The following is a 21,962-nucleotide window of genomic DNA, read 5'->3' as shown; positions in this document are numbered from 1 at the left end:
ACAAAAGATTCAACAACTGAAACAAACTGAACAAGTTGCACAGATATGTGACTAACAGAAATTGAAAAATGTGTCCATGAACAAAGGGGGGGTCCAAATCCAAAGTAACAATCAGTATCTGGTGTGGCCACCAGCTGCACTAAGTACTGCAGTGCATCTCCTCATGGACTGCACCAGATTTGCCAGTTCTTGCTGTGAGGTGTTACCCCCCCCCCCCCCCTCTTCCACCAAGGCACCTGCAAGTTCCCGAACATTTCTGGGGGGAATGGCCCTCACCCTCCGATCCAACAGGTCCCAGAGGTGCTCAATGGGATTGAGATCCGGGCTCTTCGCTCGCCATGGCAGAACACTGACATTTCTGTCTTGCAGGAAATCACGTGCAGAACGAGCAGTATGGCTGGTGGCATGGTCATGCTGGAGGGTCATGTCAGGATGAGCCTGCAGGCAGGGTACCACATGTGGGAGGAGGATGTCTTCCCTGTAATGCACAGCATTGAGATTGCCTACAATGACAACAAGCTCAGTCCGATGATGCTGAAGCACACCGCCCCAGACCAAGACGGACCCTCCATCTCCAAATCGATCCCGCTCCAGAGTACAGGCATCGGTGTAACGCTCATTCCTTCGACGATAAACGCGAATCCGACCATCACCCCTGGTGAGACAAAACCGCGACTCGTCAGTGAAGAGCACTTTTTGACAGTCCTGTCTGGTCCAGCGAGGCTGGGTTTGTGCCCATAGGCAACATTGTTGCCGGTGATGTCTGGTGAGGAACTGCCTTACAACAGGCCTACAAGCCCTCAGTCCAGCCTCTCTCAGCCTATTGAGGACAGTCTGACCACTGATGGAGGGATTGTACGTTCCTGGTGTAACTCGGGCAGTTGTTGTTGCCATCCTGTACCTGTCCGCAGGTGTGATGTTTGGATGTACCGATCCTGTGCAGGTGCTGTTACACGTGGTCTGGCACTGCGAGGACGATCCGCTGTCCGTCCTGTCTCCCTGTAACGCTGTCTTAGGCGTCTCATAGTACAGACATTGCAATTTATTGCCCTGGCCGCATCTGCAGTCCTCATGCCTCCTTGCAGCATGCCTAAGGCATGTTCACGCAGATGAGCAGGGACCCTGGGCATCTTTCTTTTGCTGTTTTTCAGAGTCAGTAGAAAGGCCTCTTTAGTGTCCTGATTTTCATAACTGTGACCTTAATTGCCTACCGTCTGTAAGCTGTTAGTGTCTTAACGACCGTTCCACAGGTGCATGTTCATTAATTGTTTATGGTTCATTGAACAAGCATGGGAAACAGTGTTTCAACTTTTTACAATGAGGATCTGTGAAGTTATTTGGATTTTTACGAATTATCTTTGAAAGACAGGGTCCTGAAAAAGGGATGTTTCTTTTTTGCTGAGTTTATAAGGGCACACAATAGCAAAACGTTTCGAAATGTTGCGGAATGGTGAACTAAATATGTTGATGAATATTGAATCCATTTTTGAAATCAGGTATTGCAGTACCAACTATTTTTACCGTACACAATTCCTGTTGAAGAATGTGAAAATGCAATATGTCATGCATAACTGTTTGTTTGATAGGAAGGTGTACAAAAAACAAAGTGTTGGGCTATTTGTTATATTGCCTTATTCTACACCTAAAATGACCTCTACTTTTTTCTGTTATTGAGTAGTAGTAGTAGTCGATCTTGTGTAACACTGCCTGTCATACTCCTGGCCAATCAGCTTCATTTGTGTGCCAAAATAGAGGTAGAATTGGCTATGTCATTAACAATCAAAGTTCCAGAATTGGGGGAAAATGGAAGCCATATTGGTCAGGGAGAAATCCAAACCAGTCTAATTGGAATGAATGGCAGTCATCATAATCCTGATTTTACTTATGCAGGAAGATAAAAGTAAGGAATGTAATATCAGAAATTGTGTAATAGAATTATTGACAACATAAAATATTGTCTCATAATTATAAATACAATTTATAGAGGTTTTATACACACTTAGTGCATAAAACCCCAAAACAATTTTCAGACAATTGAGGAACAGATGTACTATCTCGATTTAAGAAAGCTAAATCAAGCTACTTCTTAATCTCTGACTGCTGGTGATCCTGCAAAATTTGGAAAACAGTAAATGCACTGAAGAGTACAAATTCCTCTTCCTGCTTAATCAAGTTAGGTCTGACTCTGTCAACATAACTGAGAAGAATGGGATAACTGATGCTTTTAATCATCATTTTATCTCGCCAGGCTTTTTATTGAGAGAAACTGGGGTTTAATTGACCTTGGTCAGTCAATTGACTGCTCTTCCCTCTTCCAGCCTCCAGCTGACTCAACGTTCCCTCTTCCAGCCTCGAGCTGACTCAACGGTTAACCCGTTTCTGTGATGTGCTAGATGCCTTGCTTAAGATTTATGTAAAAAAAATAATAATAATCCATTGGGGCAGATATGATTGATCCATTTTTGCTGCAGCTCTGCCCCCCTGATTGCTGAATCATTAACCCATATTTTTAAACTGACGATTATATCTGCTACTATCCCCAAAGTTGGAAGGCGGCCCATGTACTTCCCCCTAATTTAGGTGGTGACCTAAATTATTATCACCCTATTTCTTCTTTCTTGCCTAGCTAAAATATTAGACTCCTTGATTAATTCTCAGCTAAGATATTTCTTATCTTTGAAATGTATTCTAAATGTATATCAGTTGGGTTTTAGACCAGGTCATAGCACTATCTCTGCTGTGTTCCTAGTTATAAATGATGTATGGATAAAAGGCAACATTTTTCTGCCCTCTTCATTGACCTGTCAAAGGCTTTCGATACTGTTGATCACTCACTGCTAATTCAGAGGCTTTTGACCTGTCAGATAGAACTCAATGTGTATCTACTGATGGTGTTAAATCAGGTTTCCTGGATATTAAGAAAGGTGTCCTGCAGAGGTTGATTCTGGGTCCTGTACTTTTTACTGTTTACATAAGTCTGTATTGTTAGTCTGTAAAAATTGTAACCTGCACTTGTATGACAATGACACTGTTGTGTATGCTTTTGCCCACATGGTTAACCAGGCTCTATCTAAACTACAGTCTGCCTTCATTGTATTACAGAACAACTTTATTGACCTGAAATTAGCATTGAATGCAGGTAAAACTTTGTATATGTTCTCTAGAGCGCATAACAATAACTTTATTTAAGCATATGTATTTTGGATTGTGTCCATATTGATCGTGTCCCTGCTTACAAATATCTGGATATATGAAATTTTGTCTTTTTAAAAGCATATTGATGAGTTCGTTAAGAAACTGAGAATAAAAATGGGCTTCTATAGGTCCTGCCTCTCGCTAAATAGTAGAAAGCAGATTATTCAGTCGACGTTCCTATCGTTCATCTATATGAACGCAGCTGCCTCTTCATTAAAGCAGTTGGATACAGTCTCATAGCGCGCTGCGCTTTATTACGGGCAACAATTTTAGTACTCCTCACTGCATTCTCTACCAGAAAGTTGGTTGACCCTCATTGATGTCACGTAGGTTGCTACATTGCTATGTTTTCATTTATAAAGCCCTTTTACAAAAAGTCCCACTGTACCTAATATCTTTACTAAACTTTAGACATACGAGTTACCACACCCGGTCTCAGGGATGGTTAACTCTGGAAATTCCTTTGGTCTCTACTGATTTAGGTAAATCAGCTTTTAGTTTTCTTGTTCCACAAATAAGGTGTAATCTTCAAAATGTTCTTAAATGTGAAGTTTTGGTGCCTCTAGGGTAATTCAGAAAGCTGACTGAGGACCTTATTACTGATGAATGTGTTTTTTTCTGCTTGCGTTTTGTATTTATATTGATGTGTATTTTCTGTAATTTATTTAATTCAGGCTGATCTGTAAAAGAGACCTTGGTCTCAGTATTACTCCCTGATAAAATTAAGGTAAAAAATAATCTATTTTGCCTCTAAAATATTTGTAAACCGTCTATACATGTTTTAGTTTTGAAATGTTGGGTTATATTGTTTTATTCTACATCTAAAAATGTATTCCCCTACCTTTTTCTGTTATTATGTAGTAGTAGTAGTTTTTAAAAATTATTATTATTAATTTTTTTTTATAATGTAGAAAAGTCTGTATACATACAAGACGGACACAACTAGACAATGATCAAATATGCTAGGGGATACAACAAATTACAGATTATACAAAGACCTTAAAAGAAGCACACATATTGATTGCTTTAACAGCTTTCTTATTAGATTATTGGTCTTAATGTACTGCTCGAATTCCTTATAGAAAACACAGAAGTGTTTTTTTATTAGTGAATTTACATTTATGAATATGAAAATTTGCCATTAGCACAATTAGATTTGAGGTAAAATTGTTTTTCTTTATCTTTATTATGGTTAAGGAAACCGAGCAGCACATTCTCCCATAAAAAAACAAAAGTCTTCAAGAATATTAACAATTATAAAACTGTGAATATCTTTCCATAATTGTTTTACATGTAGACAATGCCAAAATAAATGCGAAACTGTTTCTGGATGTTCGAGACAAAAAGCACAATCAATGTTAATGTATTTTTTGAGTTTCTTCAGGTAATGATTCGCAGAGTAATACTTATGGTTCATTCTGAAAGAGACCATTATTATGTAGTAGTAATCGACCTTGTGTAACACTGTACGTGTCATACTCCTGGCCAACCAGCTTCATTTGTGTACCAAAATAGCGGTAGAATTGACGGTGTTGCAACCAATGAGACAGGAAACCGGTTTCTGTAACCCCTGTCATAATCCTCCTTTAGCCAATAAACATCCACCAGTGGGCGTGCAGTCTGTAGATTTCATCTCCAGTTACAAACACATGAGATACACACACACAGTTTACGTCAATGCGGAACCGAAAATACTTATTTGGGACATTTACAGTGATAAATAGGAATATTGTCATTCATGCAAAAGGTGAGCCTATTACATTATTGTCCCGGGATGCCTCTCTTTCGGCTAAATTACCTAATTTAATCCTTAATACTGCGTAGGCTGCTTTATCCCAAACGCGTTAGCATCACTTTGGGAGAAGAGCATGTACAATTGTTATATTCTGTCCATTTTTGTAGCTATGATAACGTGTATAACCAGTCATTTATTTTAATGTTACATAATTATTTGTCTGCTTTTATAGTTTGTTCAAAAATGTTCATATAATCAAACATTTTTGCTGACTTTGTTTGAATGAATAACACTGGTATATAGCCCTGTAAATGATTACATTTAATTTAGTTATAATTTGATTAATTAAGACGTTAATTTGAATTGAATTCATTAGTAATGAACGTGTTAGCCTACATTTGAGTGATCGCTGTGTAGCATTGCCTGGTATGGCATGTTGTTGACATACGTTCTCAGGTGTGTACCCCAAATTGTGTGAAATGTTGAGAATACTTTCAAAATATGTTGTCATCCATTGTCAAACATTTAGTAATGTCTCTCTTATTCATTTTAGGGTGCGGTATTTAATTTGAGCCCAGGTCAGTTAATATTCTCTATGGGGGTAGACCAGGTTAGTTTAAGTAGGCCAATTTGTCTTCTGACCTCTAGTCAAATCAAATTTATTTATAAAGCCCTTTTTACATCAGCTGATATCTCAAAGTGCTGTACAGAAACCCAGCCTAAAACCCCAAACAGCAAGCAATGCACGGTGGCTAGGAAAACCCCCCTAGAAAGGCCAGAACCTAGGAAGAAACCTAGAGAGGAACCAGGCTATGAGGGGTGGCCAGTCCTCTTCTGGCTGTGCCGGGTGGAGATTATAACAGAACATGGCCAAGATGTTCTAATGTTCATAGATGACCAGCAGGGTCAAATAATAATAATCACAGTGGTTGTCGAGGGTGCAACAGGTCAGCACCTCAGGAGTAAATGTCAGTTGGCTTTTCATAGCCGATCATTCAGAGTATCTCTACTGCTCTATCTCTACTAGTGTCATTCATCCAGGCCCCATCTGGGTTCTCAATTGAATTGTGTTTCATATAGTCAATTCCATGTCTGACATCAGCCTTACCATTTTGATCTGGTTGTTGTGGAGATGTTTAAAGAAAACGAACTTATTGAGCATGTATTGTATTAATTTATTTGCACATTATGATAATGAGCATGTTATAAAGGTTTAATGCGCATAAAGTGCATCGTTGAACACAGATGAATGCACACATAATAGCTTGGCACTAGGGATAGGCCTATGAAAAATGAGTGAGGTGAATTTACAAGTGAAATCACACTTATTTGCTGGTGAATTCATTTAGATGACACAATGCTGTTTATCAACAAATGATAAGACGTGGAAGCATTTGTTGAGCAAAATTTCATTTAGAAATCTCAGAATCACGTAAACCAATTGGGATAATGAGGATTGCAGGATCAATTTAGGGGGAGTCCTGAGCAGATTAATGTTCTCTCCTCCGTGACGTAATAGCATAGTACCCTCATCTTCATGCTATTTCATTGCGTTTTTGTTAAATATTTATCACGCACTAGATGACATTACTCAAAGTTTTCCAACTGAAGCTACACTGCATCTGTGAAGTACAGATGTTTGTTAAAGAGAATGTTTATTGTCTGGATTAAGCTGGCCTGTCGTGATCTATCAGTGTCTTCAGACTCCCTGTGAGGATGTGGGACTTACAGGACAGTGTGCTCCTGTCAGCACCTGAATTAGCCATGTACTCTGGCAATAAGGAATATGTTAAGATAACAAATATCCCAATTTTTCTGCTAATTTTACATTTCCAAGTCGAGGTGCTCACACTGCTGTTGTTTAGTTCATTTTCTTCGGTCAGAAAATACTTTTTTAGTCAAGACACAGGTGTCCAACTGCTCTCCCTCATGTTTTGTTCCTATAGTGCTGCACTATGGCTTGGTAGCACCTTGCAGCACAACATGGGGATCGGGACTCAGCTCTTGCTCCTGCTCTGGAAGAACATCACTTACCGCAGGAGGAACAAGGTGGGAACTGAACTGGCACATGTTCAGTGGTGTAGCAGTAGTTGGCCCTACATCACATTAACAGATGAAATTAGGATATTAAGAGCCAACATGTCTCTATGTACCACCATTTATAAAGAGCCAGCATGTCTCAATGTACCACGTGTTATAAAGAGCAAACATGTATGTGTGTACCACTTGTTATGTAAAGCCAACATGTCTCTATGTACCACTTCTGATTCTAACGTTCCTATTGACCATGTCCCCTTTTTAAATCATGAATGAAATTGATATCCATGATGTAACCTAACAAATGAATTCGGCCTTTTTGACCATTAAGCTACAGGTGCAATCTGTTGTCTTAAGACTCCTAACATAAGGCAGTGGTAGCTGCTAGCCACTATTAGCCTAATGTGAGTGATGATGTAATCCCTCCCTCCCTCCAGGTCCAGTTGATTATCGAGCTGGTCTGGCCTCTGTTCCTCTTCCTCATCCTCATCTCAGTGCGTCACTCTCATCCTCCCTACAAACAGAGCCAATGTGAGTGCCCATCAGTCAGTCTACTCTTGTGTTGACAGTGTTGCTCTCGTGTCAACTGCCTACCAGCTCTGCTGTAACACACAGGTTAAGCTCTCCCTCCCTGCCTCAGAAATTTCCAGCCAACCACATAAGCTGATTAGCTAGGTGAGAGTGATTCTGGGTGCCGCCAGACTTTTTCCAGCCTGTTCTGCTCTTCATCGTCGTCTTGCTTATTTGTGGACTCTTGTCATGCAGTGGGTCAATTTCACAGATGTAACATTGTATGTATTTTAGCTCAATCTCAGTGTTTACATTTGTCCATGGTTCACATCATGACTGGTTGCCTCTCACATGAATCCTATCAGTCTCGAGACCCCAGCAAAAATGGCCTTTAAATTTATCTGACTATTTGACCTGATAGTTTGTATGTATTGATATGTAGGCTGCGTGTGCCTTTTAATTATTTTATTTTTTTTAAATTTAGTTCTGTCTTTGAGCTGTTCTTGTCTATTATGTTTTGTGTGGACCCCAGGAAGAGTAGCTGCTGCTTTTGCAACAGCTAATGGGGATCCTAATAAAATAGCAAATAAATGTATCGGTGTGTCCAGCCCTTATATTTAGCCTCACAATGAAGTGATTTACCCTTTTCTTTTCAGGACAACCAGGGCAACACGTAGAACACAACACAATTTGACATAAACAGTTGCATTCATGAGCTTTATTGACAAACGTCAATAAGAATAAGGTTAGCCAAAGCAAAAACCTGATAAAAATGAATGTATATGAATGCTGTAAGTACAGAAATTGTTTTCTCAGTGGAAAATGAAGATCCAACTAGTCAGTGACAACTGTGTGGTGTACGTGACAGCAGCTATGTGCGATTCTGATCGTCTGTAGTTCAAACACACAATGTTTAAAAGGGGTTTGAAGGTGGGACTCATTGGATTAACAATGTTCTGACAGACATCTCAGAGACAAGGCCAATCTTACTGTGTTGAAAGGAGTGTGATTATTACACACATCAAAATCTATCACAGGAACTAGGCAACAGTTCAACAGTGTTTTGCATGTCTCAGGTCAATCCCACAGCTAACGCGTGTGTGTGTGTGTGTGTGTGTGTGTGTGTGTGTGTGTAATTCCAGGTCATTTCCCCAACAAGGCACTTCCCTCAGCAGGCACCCTGCCATGGGTTCAGGGAATCATCTGCAACATCAACAACCCCTGCTTCCACAACCCCACTCAGGGGGAGACCCCAGGGCGGGTGGGCAACTTTGACAACTCCATGTGGGTGTACTGCAGTGTATTTGTGTGTGGCCAAAGTACTTAATTGGTGGTTGTTGAACATCAGGGATTTGGGCCAGTTCTGTTTCAATGTGTTCTGATAAAAGTGTTCTAAACCAGATTATGTGATACAATTAAAGTATATGATTTAGGGCATGTGTTGGAATCAGAACATTTCAACATGTTTATTTTTTATTTAAACTGAATTGGAGTTGACTTCCAACCCTACTGCATGCCACTGAGTTGTTTGATATGAAGCTTTAATTGTATAACAACCAATCCATAAAACCGTTTTATCTCACCCCAAGTGTTTTTTTTCTCCTGCAGACTCTCTCGACTGTTAGTGGACTCCCAGACAATCCTGTCCTACAGTGGCAACCAGACAGCCTTCTCTGGCTTTCAGGACCTTCTAGATACTATACGGAGACTTGGAGAGAGGCCAGGCGCCTGGCCAAGTATGTGGCTGTCTTCAGACAGTGAATACGGATCAGAGCATTGCAGTCTGCAAATTCTCTTTGTGGATTGTCTCAAACAGGAGAAAACAATGAAGTGTCAAGTGTCTGTCTGTCTGTGCTGTTTTGTTGTCCTGTTATGTCCTGATTCATGTTTTTTGTTTGCGTTATAGATCTTCCTGTGGGAGAATACCTGCGAGCCAATCAGACCTTCTCCAACTTTCTTCTGACCAATGGCAGCCTGTCTCCCTCTGCCCTAGACCAGCTGTTCAGGGCTCGCCTGAACTTTCAGGTGGTAAGCACTGCAGTAAACCACATGTTGACTCCCAGTCAGGCTAAAAGTATCTCATGAGTTCAACCAAGGTAGTATGTGCACAGAAAAAAACCTAATTGAATCAGCGGTGAACATAAACCTGACTATATACACACCTACTTACATTATTTAGCAGATAGTCCAGAGCGACTTACAGTAGTGAGTGTATACAATTTCCTAATGGTCCCTCGTGGAAATCAAACCTACAACCCTGAAGTTGCAAGCGCCATTCTCAACCAACTGAGCCACATGGGACCACTTGTTTTACATATTCTGTGTCTTTGGGTATCTTCTTGACCACATGTATCTCTCTGGACAAGAGGAATACCTACAGTATGTAAGAATGCTGTTTATTGACTATAACTCAGCCTTCAACACCATAGTACCCTCCAAGCTCATCATCAAGCTCGGCGACCTGGGTCTGAACCCCGCGCTGTGCGACTTGGTCCTGTACTTCCTGACGGGCCGCCCCCAGGTGGTAAAGGTAGGAAACAAAACCTCCGCTTTGCTGATCCTCAACACAGGGGCCCCACAAGTGTGCATACTCAACCCCCTCCTGTACTCCCTGTTCACCCATGACTGCGTGGCCACACGCCTCCAACTCATCATAAAATTTGCAGACGACACAACCATAGTAGGCCTGATTACCAACAATGACGAGACAGCCTACAGGGAGGAGGTGAGGGCCCTGGTGGAGTGGTGCCAGGAACATAACCTCTCCCTCAACATCAACAAAACGATGGAGCTGATCGTGGACTTCAGGAAACCGCAGAGGGAGCACGCCCCTATCCACATCGACGGGACCGCAGTGGAGAAGGTGTAAAGCTTCAAGTTCCTCGGCGTACACATCACTGACGATCTGAAATGGTCCATCCACACAGACAGTGTGGTGAAGAAGGCGCAACAGCGCCTCTTCAACCTCAGGATACTGAAGAAATATGGCTTGGCCCCGAAGACCATCACAAACTTTTACATATGCACAATTGAGAGCATCCTGTCGGGCTGTATCACCGCCTGGTACGGCAACCGCAGGGCTCTCCAGAGGGTGGTGCGGTCTGCCCAACACATCACCAGGGGTACACTGCCTGCCCTCCAGGACACCTACAGCACCCGATGTCACAGGAAAGCCAAAAAGATCATCAAGGACATCAACCACCAGAGCCACTGCCTGTTCACCCCACTATCATCCAGAAGACGAGGTCAGTACAGGTGAATTAAAGCTGGGACCGAGAGACTGAAAAACAGCTTCTATCTCAAGGCCATCAGACTGTTAAATAGTCATCACTAGCCGGCTACCACCTGGTTACTCAACCTCTCACCTTAGAGGCTGCTACCCTATGTAGACATGGAATCACTGGCCACTTTAATAATGGAACACTAGTCACTTTAATAATGTTTACATATTTACTCATTTCATATGTATCAACTGTATTTTAGTCAATGCCTCTCCGACATTGCTCGTCCTAATATTTATATATTTTTTAATTCCATTATTTTTCTTTTAGATTTGTGTGTATTTTTGTGAACTGTTAGATATTATATTAGATATATATTACTGCACTCTTGGAGCTAGGAACACAGCATTTCGCTACACCCGCATTAACATCTGCTAAATATGTGTATGTGACCAATACAATTTGATTTGATTTGTAGGTGTCTCTGGCAGGCACTGGGGTGATGCTGAAGGACATTGTGTGCAATGCCACTGTGCTGAGCCAGTTCCTCACTGTAGATCAAGAGGATTCTATGGCGGAGCTGCAGAGCCAGCTCTGTGCCATCCCAGCCGACACCCTGCAGCAAGCAGAGCAGCTCTTCCTCTCCCAGCTGGACTTCAGCAAGTTCTTCACGGTCAGTTGAGGTCGCACACTCTCTGTCCGTGGTTTTTCATGTTGTTGTGAAAGGAAAAATATATTGCTGTTTTCCTATCGAAGTGCATGTAAATTAACTTGATGACAAAACTATTCAGCCACTCTTGGAGGAAAATGTATTTTTCTATGCTATAACAATGGGTCACATAGTATGTCTGCTTGCTTTTTTATAGATGAATTCTACCTGACAACAGGTGCTTATTATTGTCTTCCAAGAATCAATTACTGTATGCATGAAGTTAATGAATCAACTGATGTGTCATGTTCTTAGCCGTGAACAAGCTAAGAGCATCTGTCTATCATCCACCTTCCAAAAGACTTTAGTTACACGTACTACATTAAAGCGCTTACTAAATATGCACTCAATTCACAGTAGCAGTGGAAAATAATAGTCTGGCCTATATAATCCACTGAATTCTATAAGAAATGTGGAGTAAATTGCTTGTTCAGTTTGGCCATTTACTTTTGGATTAGATTATTATATGAGCGTACCCTCTGCAATTATGTGTCTTTAATTAGAAATGTTTAGGTGAGCTCAAAATGTATTTGTATTGGGGAATAAAACTGTTTGAAGGTTTTTACAAAGCTAATTTACTATAGCATTTGTGCTAATGTGGCATTATACTCTTAACACTAACAGAATATCATTGCACAATAGAATGTCCAATCTTCAGAGTCTCTAGATGTGGATAACAGATCGAGCTAAATCCTAAGGTTAATCCTGGCTGTCCTTTCCTCCCTCAGAGAGACAGACTGAGGGCCAACGCCGGTGACCTCCGGGTCATCAGTCAAGCGGTCACCTCCGTGTCCAAGGAGTTGGCAGTACTCATGGATGACGTAAGAATACCATCTTCTATTCTTTCCTATATCTCTTAGGTAAATGAGAATGAGATATTTCTATAGTTAGCCGTTCAAGCTTGAATACCTGCCTTGATAGCTTTGTGACACTGCCTAAAACAAATTCTCACTCAGTAGTAGCAAAACAATGCTTCACACCCGCCTGCAGGAAAATCCACTAATGTTGCATCTCCCCTCTTTCTTCTCTCTCTCCTTTCTTTTTCCTCTTTTCTCTCATACTCGCTCTTTTTTTCCGCTAGCTGTCCTCTCTCGCTAGCTTTAGGGAGTTGAACTCGGAGCTGCGTCTGCTCTCGCCAGAGAACCGTTCAACCCTGCCGCGGGAGAGCTTCAGGGCCTTCTCCAGGATTATGTGTGGTCGCCCTGAGGTGGGTGGCGAGAGGATCCCTTCACTCAACTGGTACGAGGACAACGACATCAAGTCCTTCCTGGGCAAGAACGGCACCGAGGACAACGACATGGACAAGGACAACGTCACCAGTGAGAGAGAGATTTCAAAGTTCACTAGATATCTATAGGGTTTATGTGTGGTAGCATTAGCTAATACTAATGAAAGTCAAAACTAGCATAACTGTAGATCATGATGGATGAAAGGGGATTTGATAATTAGATTGACATGTGTTTTCTTCTTTTTGGATGGTGGATGAATTGATGTATGTTCAAAAGGTGTATTGTTTACAATAAGTGGTGAGCTGATGAGCCGACAACCTACCTAACATGGGTGTTGTGTTGGTTCTCCCAGCCCCGTACTGTAAAAGCTTGATCCAGAGCCTGGAGTCCAACCCACTGTCTCGCATTGTGTGGCGAGGGATCAAGCCCCTGTTCATTGGCAAACTGCTGTACACACCAGACACCCCTGCCGTACGCGACATCATGAAAGAGGTACATCAAGTCTCTGTTGTCTTTTCACACTCATTCCATTCGATCTGTATTTATTGGTGTTGTACAATTTTCTCTTTGCTCTATGTTTGTAACAATTTATTTTCATGAAATATTATGTTTTCTTCTATGATCCTCTGTCTTCACTCATAGGTGAACAAGACCTTCCAGGACCTGCAGATCCTAGAGGAGCTGAATGGTGCCTGGATGGAGGTGGCACCTGGTATCAAGACCTACATGGAGAGTAGTGTGGAGATACAGCTGCTGCAGGTACTGCACACATTAAAAATGCCAACAAACCTGGAACCGTCTTGATTAAGAAAATGTCATCGTGAATTCTGTGTGGCTGTAGCTATGACATCACAACCAAAGTGCATGGTCACTATTATTATTGTATGTTGTGTATATGAAGAGCCTACTGTATACATTGCTTAAGTGCCAAGTAGTCCATACCATAGGACCCAGCCAGCCAGAACTTCTAGAAATTAGAGCCTCTCTGGTGAGAGTGGCACTATTTCTAGTCTGGCCTTCGCCATTGAAATTCTCCTCATTTGGCAGTTTTGGCCAACCGTGTCACTTCCTCTGTGTGACAGGATCTGCTGAGGCGGCCGGAGGTGGCCGTGTTGGTTAATTTGCAGCTGGAGAACACTTCCTGGACAGCCAAGCGTATTGCCCGCTTCCTGTCCACTCCCAATGAACCCAGGAAAGAAGGAGCGCCTCCTACCTGGCTGGACGTGTACTCCGACCTGAACAACACCATCACCACTCTGGCTCAAGTCACCCAGGTAGCTACCCCTCCTCCTACTCAACCATCTATGCTGCGTATTGTAGATCAGTGATCACCAACCCTGGTTCTGAAGAGCTTGTCAAGGCCATGATTAGTGTAACTTTTACTTAACCGTTAATTAGTCTAATTGGTATAGTTGTTCTACCACTGAATTAGAAGTCCTCATTGGCATTGTGTCTGAGTTAGCTTCACTAGTCTACAGTTGTGGTTTCAGCCATTGTGTATGTACTTATTACAGCGTGTATAGCTTCACCCATTCCCTCACATTGAGTTACATTATGTTTATCTTGTACATTGTTTTGTACTGTAACGTTACTTATGTCCTTGTTATCCTTCAGTGTTTCTCCCTGAACAAGCTGGAGGGTGCTGCCACAGAGGGACAGATGATTGACAGGGCCTTGGAGCTGTTGGAGGAGAGAGAGTTCTGGGCTGGGATAGTGTTCCTCCTTCCCAACACGTCCTTACCCGGTCTGCCCCCTCATGTCACCTACAAGATCCGCATGGACATCGACGATGTCGCACGCACCAACAAGATCAAGGACAGGTAAACTCACTCAGGGGAACGTTTGATATGAACAATGCTATTGGTTGTATTTTGGGTCATCAAATCAAACTAGATTTGTCACGTGCCGAATACAGTGAAATGCTTACTTACAAGCCCTTAACCAATAAGTGTTAAGTAAAAAATAAAAGTAACAAATAATTAAAGAACAGCAGTAACAGTAGCGAGGCTATATACAGGGGCTACCGGCACAGAGTCAATGTGCGGGGAAACCGGTTAGTCAAGGTAATATGTTCATGTAGGTAGAGTGGAAGTGACTATACATAGATAATACACAGAGTTGCAGCAGTTTAAAAGAGAGGGGGCAATGAAAATAGTCTGGGTAGCCATTTGATTAGCTGTTCAGGATTCTTATGGACCTAGACTTGGCGCTTCTGTACCATTTGCTGTGCGGTAGCAGAGAGAACAGTCTATGACTAGGGTGGCTGGAGTCTTTGACAATTTGTAGGGCCTTCCTCTAACACCGCCTGGTATAGAGGTCCTCGATGGCAGGAAGCTTGGCCCCAGTGATGTACCGGGCGGTGATCCGTTCCTGGGTCTTCTCCATTCCCAGGTGCACCCCCAAAAATGAGTGTGAGCCAGCTGAAGAACAGTTTTGACTGTTCTTCAGCAACAACAACACCCCTCGAAGTTCAGCAGCAACAACACCCCTCGAAGTTCCCCCTGTTCGTGCGTCTCCTGATACAACAGGTTCTTTTTTATTCGGAAATAGTGACATCGCTAGTCACTTTTCCCCAGAAGTACTGGCCATCCACCGTTATCACTTGGGACGCGACTTTGAAGTTCGGATCCTCCCACTGGGCGGTCCCGAACTGTCCCTTCGGGGCCCAGGGCAGGTGTGTCGGCAGGTCCCTCAAAATCGAGGAGGAGGAGCATGGGCTCCTCCGGTTGTTCACTAGGTGACGTTGGTTCCGGCGCCCCCTCGGAATCCGACTCCAGGTCCGTAGACACGGGGTTGGCAACCCAGCTCGTGCCTCCACAGTGCCGCAAACGGAGGACAATCTCGTCCCACGAGGAGGGGTACCGGCAACTTGGGTATGGCACCCACCACCAACTGGCAGTTCCCTTGTGGTGTCACGATGGAGGCCTGCCCAGTTGAATACCGCTTGGTGTCGCTGTGGACACAGGAGACGGACATCTCCTCACCACGGTCGGTCGGATGGTCCAGAAGTCCCGGAATCCAACAGAACGTGGCTGTTATGACCGTTGACTTTCAACCGGACCATGGGTGCTGGCGGTTCGCTGTGGGCCCAACAGGAGGTGACGTAGTTTATTGCGTGGCCCGCTGATGGCATCGACTCCTCTCGAACCAGCAATTCCATGCGAGGTGTTCCCGGGCGCCACACTCAACACCTCCTTTAGTCTTCATCCACCTGGGGTCGTCGGCGAAGGGCCGGCTGTCTCTCCGCGGGTCTACAGTCCTTTAGCCTGGCTGACTGTCGGATTGGGGAGTACAGTGGTGGGGTCCCCTTCGAGGGTTCCCGGCCTCGGCCTGCATCCCCTTCAACAGGGCCTCAGTTTTCTGGTGCGTCTCCACGGCTCCCAAGAGGTCCTCCAAGGTCTGGGGCGCGCGTAGGCTTGCCGCCCTTTTCAAGTCATAAGGTCGCACCCGAAAGAAGGGATCCATGACCACTTTGTCGATAACGGGGTGGTGGCTATGTCGGTTAGGAGTCATGCTCTGGTGATGTGCAGTAGGTCGCTCATCTGGGCTCGGGGGGAAGCTTCGGTCATGAACCTCCAGTTATGAACCTCCAGTTGTGGACCAGTTGGGCCCGACGTGCCAGGCTGTACCCGTAGCGGCTGAGTACCTCACTCTTGAGACAGTCATAGTTAGGTGTTGAGGTCATAATACGCCTTTTGGGCGTCTCCGGACAGGAACGGGGCCTTGGGCCATCCATCCCGGAGTGCTGTCTGTTCGAACGTGCAGAGGTAGGTCTCGACGTCATCATCCTCCTCTTGATTAAGAACTGAATAGGATGAGATTCGGTCTGTGTTTCTCCTCGCAGCTTCCTGACTTCCTCCGCAGGCAGACACTCTGTAGACGGTGTTCTTCCAGCGTTCGTTCCTGAATGTCCTGTTGTGCTTGTTGGGCCCGAACGAACTCATCCATGCTGATACTGTGTAAATGTCAACCCTGGTCTGACCACGTTGTCAGACTTGCCCGCATTCTCCACCAGTTGTGGCAGACCAGGGGGCTTGATGAAGACGTTTACACAGATCGTACACAAGTGTGATACCTCAGTTTCAATGGTGTTTATTTAAAACAATAAAGAAAAAGGAACGAAAAGAAACCGGTCTTCTCCAGAAGACCTCTTCCAGGTTACAGCCTTCTGCGCTCCGGAGAATTCTGTCTCCTCTGGGGTAGAACACCGAGCCCCTCGATTCTAGCAGACCGTGAGGACGTCTGTCCTGTTGCATCCTCTCACTATCTCCAACCCCCCCATGTGCTGCCCTCCTGGCAGCTTTAAGGGCCCCGTACGGCTGGTGAGCCTCACCAGCCCCAATTAGTTGAGTTGCTGATACAAAGAATAAGGGCTGGTAACCCTGGCTAGCTCTGTTGCCCCCTGCCTAAAATAATTGTGGGTACATTATCCCCTGATAGACTTCCACTATTGCTTTAGATACAACCATGGTGCTGCTGCATTACAATACCAATATAATGTTCATGGGAATGTTTCCCCCCCAGGTTCTGGGACCCGGGCCCAGCAGCTGACCCCTTCAGTGACATGCGCTACATCTGGGGGGGCTTTGTGTATGTACAGGACCTGGTGGAGAGAGCTGTGGCCCGTGTGCTGAGCGGTGTGGAGCAGTCCACTGGCCTCTACATCCAGCAGATGCCTTACCCCTGCTACGTAGATGACGTGTGAGTAGAACTTTAAGTCACATTTGGGTAGGATCCCTGTCAAATTCAGTCAACTGAGATTTAAAAACCTCCTCAACCTCTTTATCAACTTTTTTCCCTACCCATCCTCCTCTCACTCTTAACTTTTTCTTTTTTTCATGCTCTATCTCTATGCTCTATTTTTCACATACTATCTATTACCCACCCATACTACCTCATACCTCTCTTCCCTCCTTACCTTCTCTTTTCCTCTATCCCTCTTACAGTTTTCTACGCGTGCTGAACCGCTCGCTGCCCCTGTTCATGACGCTGGCGTGGATCTACTCGGTGGCCATGATCATCAAGGGTGTGGTGTACGAGAAGGAGGCACGGCTCAAGGAGACCATGAGGATCATGGGGCTTGGTACAGGCCAGCTGTGGGTCAGCTGGTTCATCAGCAGCCTGGTGCCCTTCCTGGTCAGCGCCGGCCTCCTCATTGCTCTGCTCAAGGAATGTGGTCTAATATCAATCAATCAAATGTATTTATAAAACTCTTCTTACATCACACGATGTCACAAAGTGCTGTACAGAAACCCAGCCTGAAACCCCAAACGGCAAGCAATGCAGGTGTAGAAGCACTAGGCTAGGAAAAACTCCCTAGAAAGGCCAGAACCTAGGAAGAAACCTAGAGGAATCAGGCTATGAGGGGTGGCCAGTCCTCTTCTGGATGTGCCGGGCGGAGATTATAACAAAACAAGATGTTCAAATGTTCATAGATGACCAGCAGGGTCAAATAATAATAATCACAGTGGTTGTTGAGGGTGAAACAGGTCAGCACCTCAGGAGTAAATGTCAGTTGGCTTTTCATCGCCGATCATTCAGAGTATCTCTACCGCTCCTGCTGTCTCTAGAGAGTTGAAAACAGCAGGTCTGAGACAGGTAGCACGTCCGGTGAACAGGTCAGGGTTCCATAGCCGCAGGCAGAACAGTTGAAACTGGAGCTGCAGCACTGCCAGGTGGACTGGGGACAGCAAGGAGTCATCAGGCCAGGTGAGGCATGGTTCTAGGGCTCAGGTCCTCCGAGAGAGAGAAAGAAAGAAAGAAAGAAAGAAAGAAAGAAAGAAAGAAAGAAAGAAAGAAAGAAAGAAAGAAAGAAAGAAAGAGAGAGCATACTTGCATTCACATAGGACACTGGATAAGACAGGAGAAATACTCCAGATTGACTCCAGATAGGAACACCGAAATTTACAGTTGATTTGTCAGAGGACAAACCATCCACAGAGACAAACTGTCATCTTTCCGACAGATAAGATTTAAACCAGGCCAGAACTTGTCCGTGTAGACCAATTTGGGTTTCCAATCTCTCCAAAAGAATGTGGTGATCGATAGGATCAAAAGCAGCACTAAGGTCTAGGAGCACGAGGACAGATGCAGAGCCTCAGTCTGACGCCATTAAAAGGTAATTTGCCACCTTCACAAGTGCAGACTCAGTGCTATGATGGGGTCTAAAACCAGACTGAAGCGTTTCATATACATGGTTTGTTTTCAGGAAGGCAGTGAGTTGCTGCGCAACAGCCTTTTCTAACATTTTTGAGAGGAATGCGAGATTCGATATAGGCCGATAGTCTTTTATATTTTCTGGGTCAAGGTTTGGCTTTTTCAAGAGAGGCTTTATTACTGCCATTTCTAGTGAGTTTGGTACACATCCGGTGGATAGAGAGACGATTTATTATGTTCAACATAGGAGGGCCAAGCACAGGAAGCAGCTCTTTCAGTAGTTTAGTTGGAATAGGGTCCAGTATGCAGCTTGCAGGTTTAGAGGCCATGATTCAATGTGTCACGAGATATAGTATTAAAACACTTGTGTGTCTCCCTTAATCCTATGTCCTGGCAGAGTTGTGCAGACTCAGGACAACTAAGCTTTGCATGGAATACGCAGATTTTAAAGAGGAGTCTGTAATTTGCTTTCTAATGATCATGATCTTTTCGTCAAAGAAGTTCATGAATTTATCACTGCTGAAGTGAAAGCCATCCTCTCTTGGGGAATGCTGCTTTTTAGTTAGCTTTGCGACAGTATCATATTTTTTGGGGGGATTGTTCTTATTTTCCTCAATTAAATTGGAAAAATAGGATGATCGAGCAGCAGTGAGGGCTCTTCGATACTGCACGGTACTGTCTTTCCAAGCTTGTCGGAAGACTTCCAGTTTGGCGTAGTGCCATTTCCGTTCCAATTTTCTGGAAGCTTGCTTCAGAGCTCGGGTATTTTCTGTTTACCAGGGAGCTAGTTTCTTATGATAAATGTTTTTTTGTTGTTAGGGGTGCGACTGCATCTAGGGTATTGCGCAAGTTTAAATTGAGTTCCTCAGTTAGGTGGTTAACTGATTGTTGTACTCTGACGTCCTTGTGTAGGCGGAGGGAGTCTGGAAGGGCATCTAGGAATCTTTGGGTTGTCCGAGAATTTATAGCACGGCTTTTGATGATCCTTGGTTGGGGTCTGAGCAGATTATTTGTTGCGATTGCAAACATAATAAAATGGTGGTCCGATAGTCCAGGATTATGAGGAAAAACATTAAGATCCACAACATTTATTCCACGGGACAAAACTAAGTCCAGAGTATGACTGTGGCAGTGGGTAGGTCCGGAGACATGTTGGACAAATCCACTGAATCGATGATGGCTCCGAAAGCCTTTTGGAGTGGGTCTGTGGACTTTTCCATGTGAATATTAAAGTCACCAAAAATTTGAATATTATCTGCCATGACTACAAAGTCCAATAGGAATTCAGGGAACTCAGTGAGGAACGCTGTATATGGGCCAGGAGGCCTGTAAACAGTAGCTATAAAAAGTGATTGAGTAGGCTGCATAGATTTCATGACTAGAAGCTCAAAAGACGAATACGTCAGGGGTTTTTTGTAAATTGAAATTTGCTATCGTAAATGTTAGCAACACCTTTGCGGGATGCGCGGGAGATATGGTCACTAGTGTAACCAAGAGGTGAGGCCTCATTTAACACAGTAAATTCATCAGGCTTAAGACATGTTTCAGTCAGGATCAAGATTATGATCAGTGATTAGTTCATTGACTATAACTGCCTTGGAAGTGAGGGATCTAACATTAAGTATCCCTATTTTGAGATGTGAGGTATCGCAATCTCTTTCAATAATGGCAGGAATGGAGGAGGTCTTTATTCCAGTGAGATTGCTAAGGTGAACACCGCCATGTTTAGTTTTGCCCAAACTAGGTCGAGGCACAGACACGGTCTCAATAGGGATAGCTGAGCTGACTGTGCTAGTGGCAGACTCCACTAAGCTGGCAGACTGGCTAACAGGGTGCAGGCCAGGCAGCAGGCTATCTCTTTGTGGAGCTAGAGGAGTTAGAGCCCTGTCTGTGTTCGTAGATAAGATGAGAGCACCCTTCCAGCTAGGATGGAGTCCCTCACTCCTCAACAGGCCAGAATTGGTCCTGTTTGTGGGTGAGTCCCAGAAAGAGGGCCAATTATCTACAAATTCTATATTTTGGGAAGGGCAGAAAACAGTTTTCAACCAGCGATAGCCTTGTGTTGATAATTTAGTCACTTGTTTATTTTGCCTGAGACCATGCACAGCTTGTTTTTTTGCTTTAGATGCTATCAAGCCAATTATCCAGCCATTTTGTATCTGCAGTCTTTTGGCAGGACTGAAAAGTATTCACATCACAGCTATGCAGTTGTCCTAGAATAATGCCCTGGATTAATGACTAGGTTCATTACAGCACTCTGTATAGTTTTAAGGCATTGCATTAGGGACACACTAAGATATAGTACTAAAACAATGAAACATCACAGAGGTGTATCCCTGTCGTCTCACCCTCCTCATCTCTTCCTGTATTGTGTTCTCTTCCTCCAGTGGGGGGACATCCTGCCCTACAGCAACCCGGCTGTGGTGTTCTTCTTCCTGACGGCCTTCGCTACGGCCACCATCATGCAGTGTTTCCTCATCAGCACCTTCTTCTCCCGGGCCAACCTGGCAGCTGCCTGCGGAGGCCTCATCTACTTCGCCCTCTACCTGCCCTATGTGCTGTGTGTGGCCTGGAGAGACCACCTCACCACCACACACCGTGTCCTAGCAGTGAGTCATCATGTTACACATTCTCACCACCACACACCGTGTCCTAGCAGTGAGTCATCATGTTACACATTCTCTTTGTTGTGTTTTGTTTAGGTTTGCATGAGTCGTTTTTTGTTTATAAGGAAGAATGATTATGGTACTGTATTAAACCCATTACTTGCTGCTGATAAGTCGCTCTTTTGAATGAGGTTTGGAATGTCAATGGTATCACCTGTATAAATATTTGAAATGAACCCATCCATTCTGGTAGTACTACAGTATCCATTGAGATTCTCATCTCTCCCAACAGAGCCTGTTTTCTCCTGTGGCCTTTGGCTTTGGCTGTGAGTATTTCTCCCAGTACGAGGAACAAGGAGTGGGCATCCAGTGGTTCAACCTGCACTCCAGCCCCATGGAGGGAGACACCTACAATTTCACCACTTCCATAATCATGCTGCATATTGATGCATGTATCTACGCTCTGGCCACCTGGTACATTGAAGCTGTTTTCCCAGGTAAGGAAATACATTTTGTTTCTAACTGCTCTATGGTTTCATGCCATTTTGTATAGACGTGCATATT

At 44.0% G+C, this 21,962-nt stretch overlaps 1 protein-coding gene across 1 annotated transcript in view; it reads left to right on the top strand.

Annotated features, from left to right (window-relative positions):
• The first annotated feature begins 4,822 nt into the window (after positions 1 to 4,822).
• The window catches only part of abca7 (ATP binding cassette subfamily A member 7), a 42,488-nt gene continuing 25,348 nt past the window's right edge, over positions 4,823 to 21,962 (top strand). The window contains exons 1-17 of the mRNA XM_082962736.1: positions 4,823 to 4,942; positions 6,877 to 6,979; positions 7,405 to 7,498; positions 8,620 to 8,761; positions 9,086 to 9,213; positions 9,384 to 9,505; positions 11,177 to 11,371; positions 12,136 to 12,228; positions 12,489 to 12,726; positions 12,989 to 13,128; positions 13,279 to 13,395; positions 13,719 to 13,910; positions 14,251 to 14,456; positions 17,161 to 17,337; positions 17,583 to 17,803; positions 21,178 to 21,401; positions 21,691 to 21,895. Coding sequence (XP_082818862.1) covers positions 6,914 to 6,979; positions 7,405 to 7,498; positions 8,620 to 8,761; positions 9,086 to 9,213; positions 9,384 to 9,505; positions 11,177 to 11,371; positions 12,136 to 12,228; positions 12,489 to 12,726; positions 12,989 to 13,128; positions 13,279 to 13,395; positions 13,719 to 13,910; positions 14,251 to 14,456; positions 17,161 to 17,337; positions 17,583 to 17,803; positions 21,178 to 21,401; positions 21,691 to 21,895 — 2,560 coding nt within the window. The 5' untranslated portion in view covers positions 4,823 to 4,942; positions 6,877 to 6,913. The remainder of the gene's footprint in view (positions 4,943 to 6,876; positions 6,980 to 7,404; positions 7,499 to 8,619; positions 8,762 to 9,085; positions 9,214 to 9,383; positions 9,506 to 11,176; positions 11,372 to 12,135; positions 12,229 to 12,488; positions 12,727 to 12,988; positions 13,129 to 13,278; positions 13,396 to 13,718; positions 13,911 to 14,250; positions 14,457 to 17,160; positions 17,338 to 17,582; positions 17,804 to 21,177; positions 21,402 to 21,690; positions 21,896 to 21,962) is intronic.

This window comes from Salmo salar, chromosome 16 (genome assembly GCF_965601325.2).
Source record: "Salmo salar chromosome 16, fSalSal1, whole genome shotgun sequence".
Lineage (NCBI taxonomy): Eukaryota > Metazoa > Chordata > Actinopteri > Salmoniformes > Salmonidae > Salmo > Salmo salar.
This window is presented reverse-complemented; position numbering and strand designations above follow the sequence as displayed.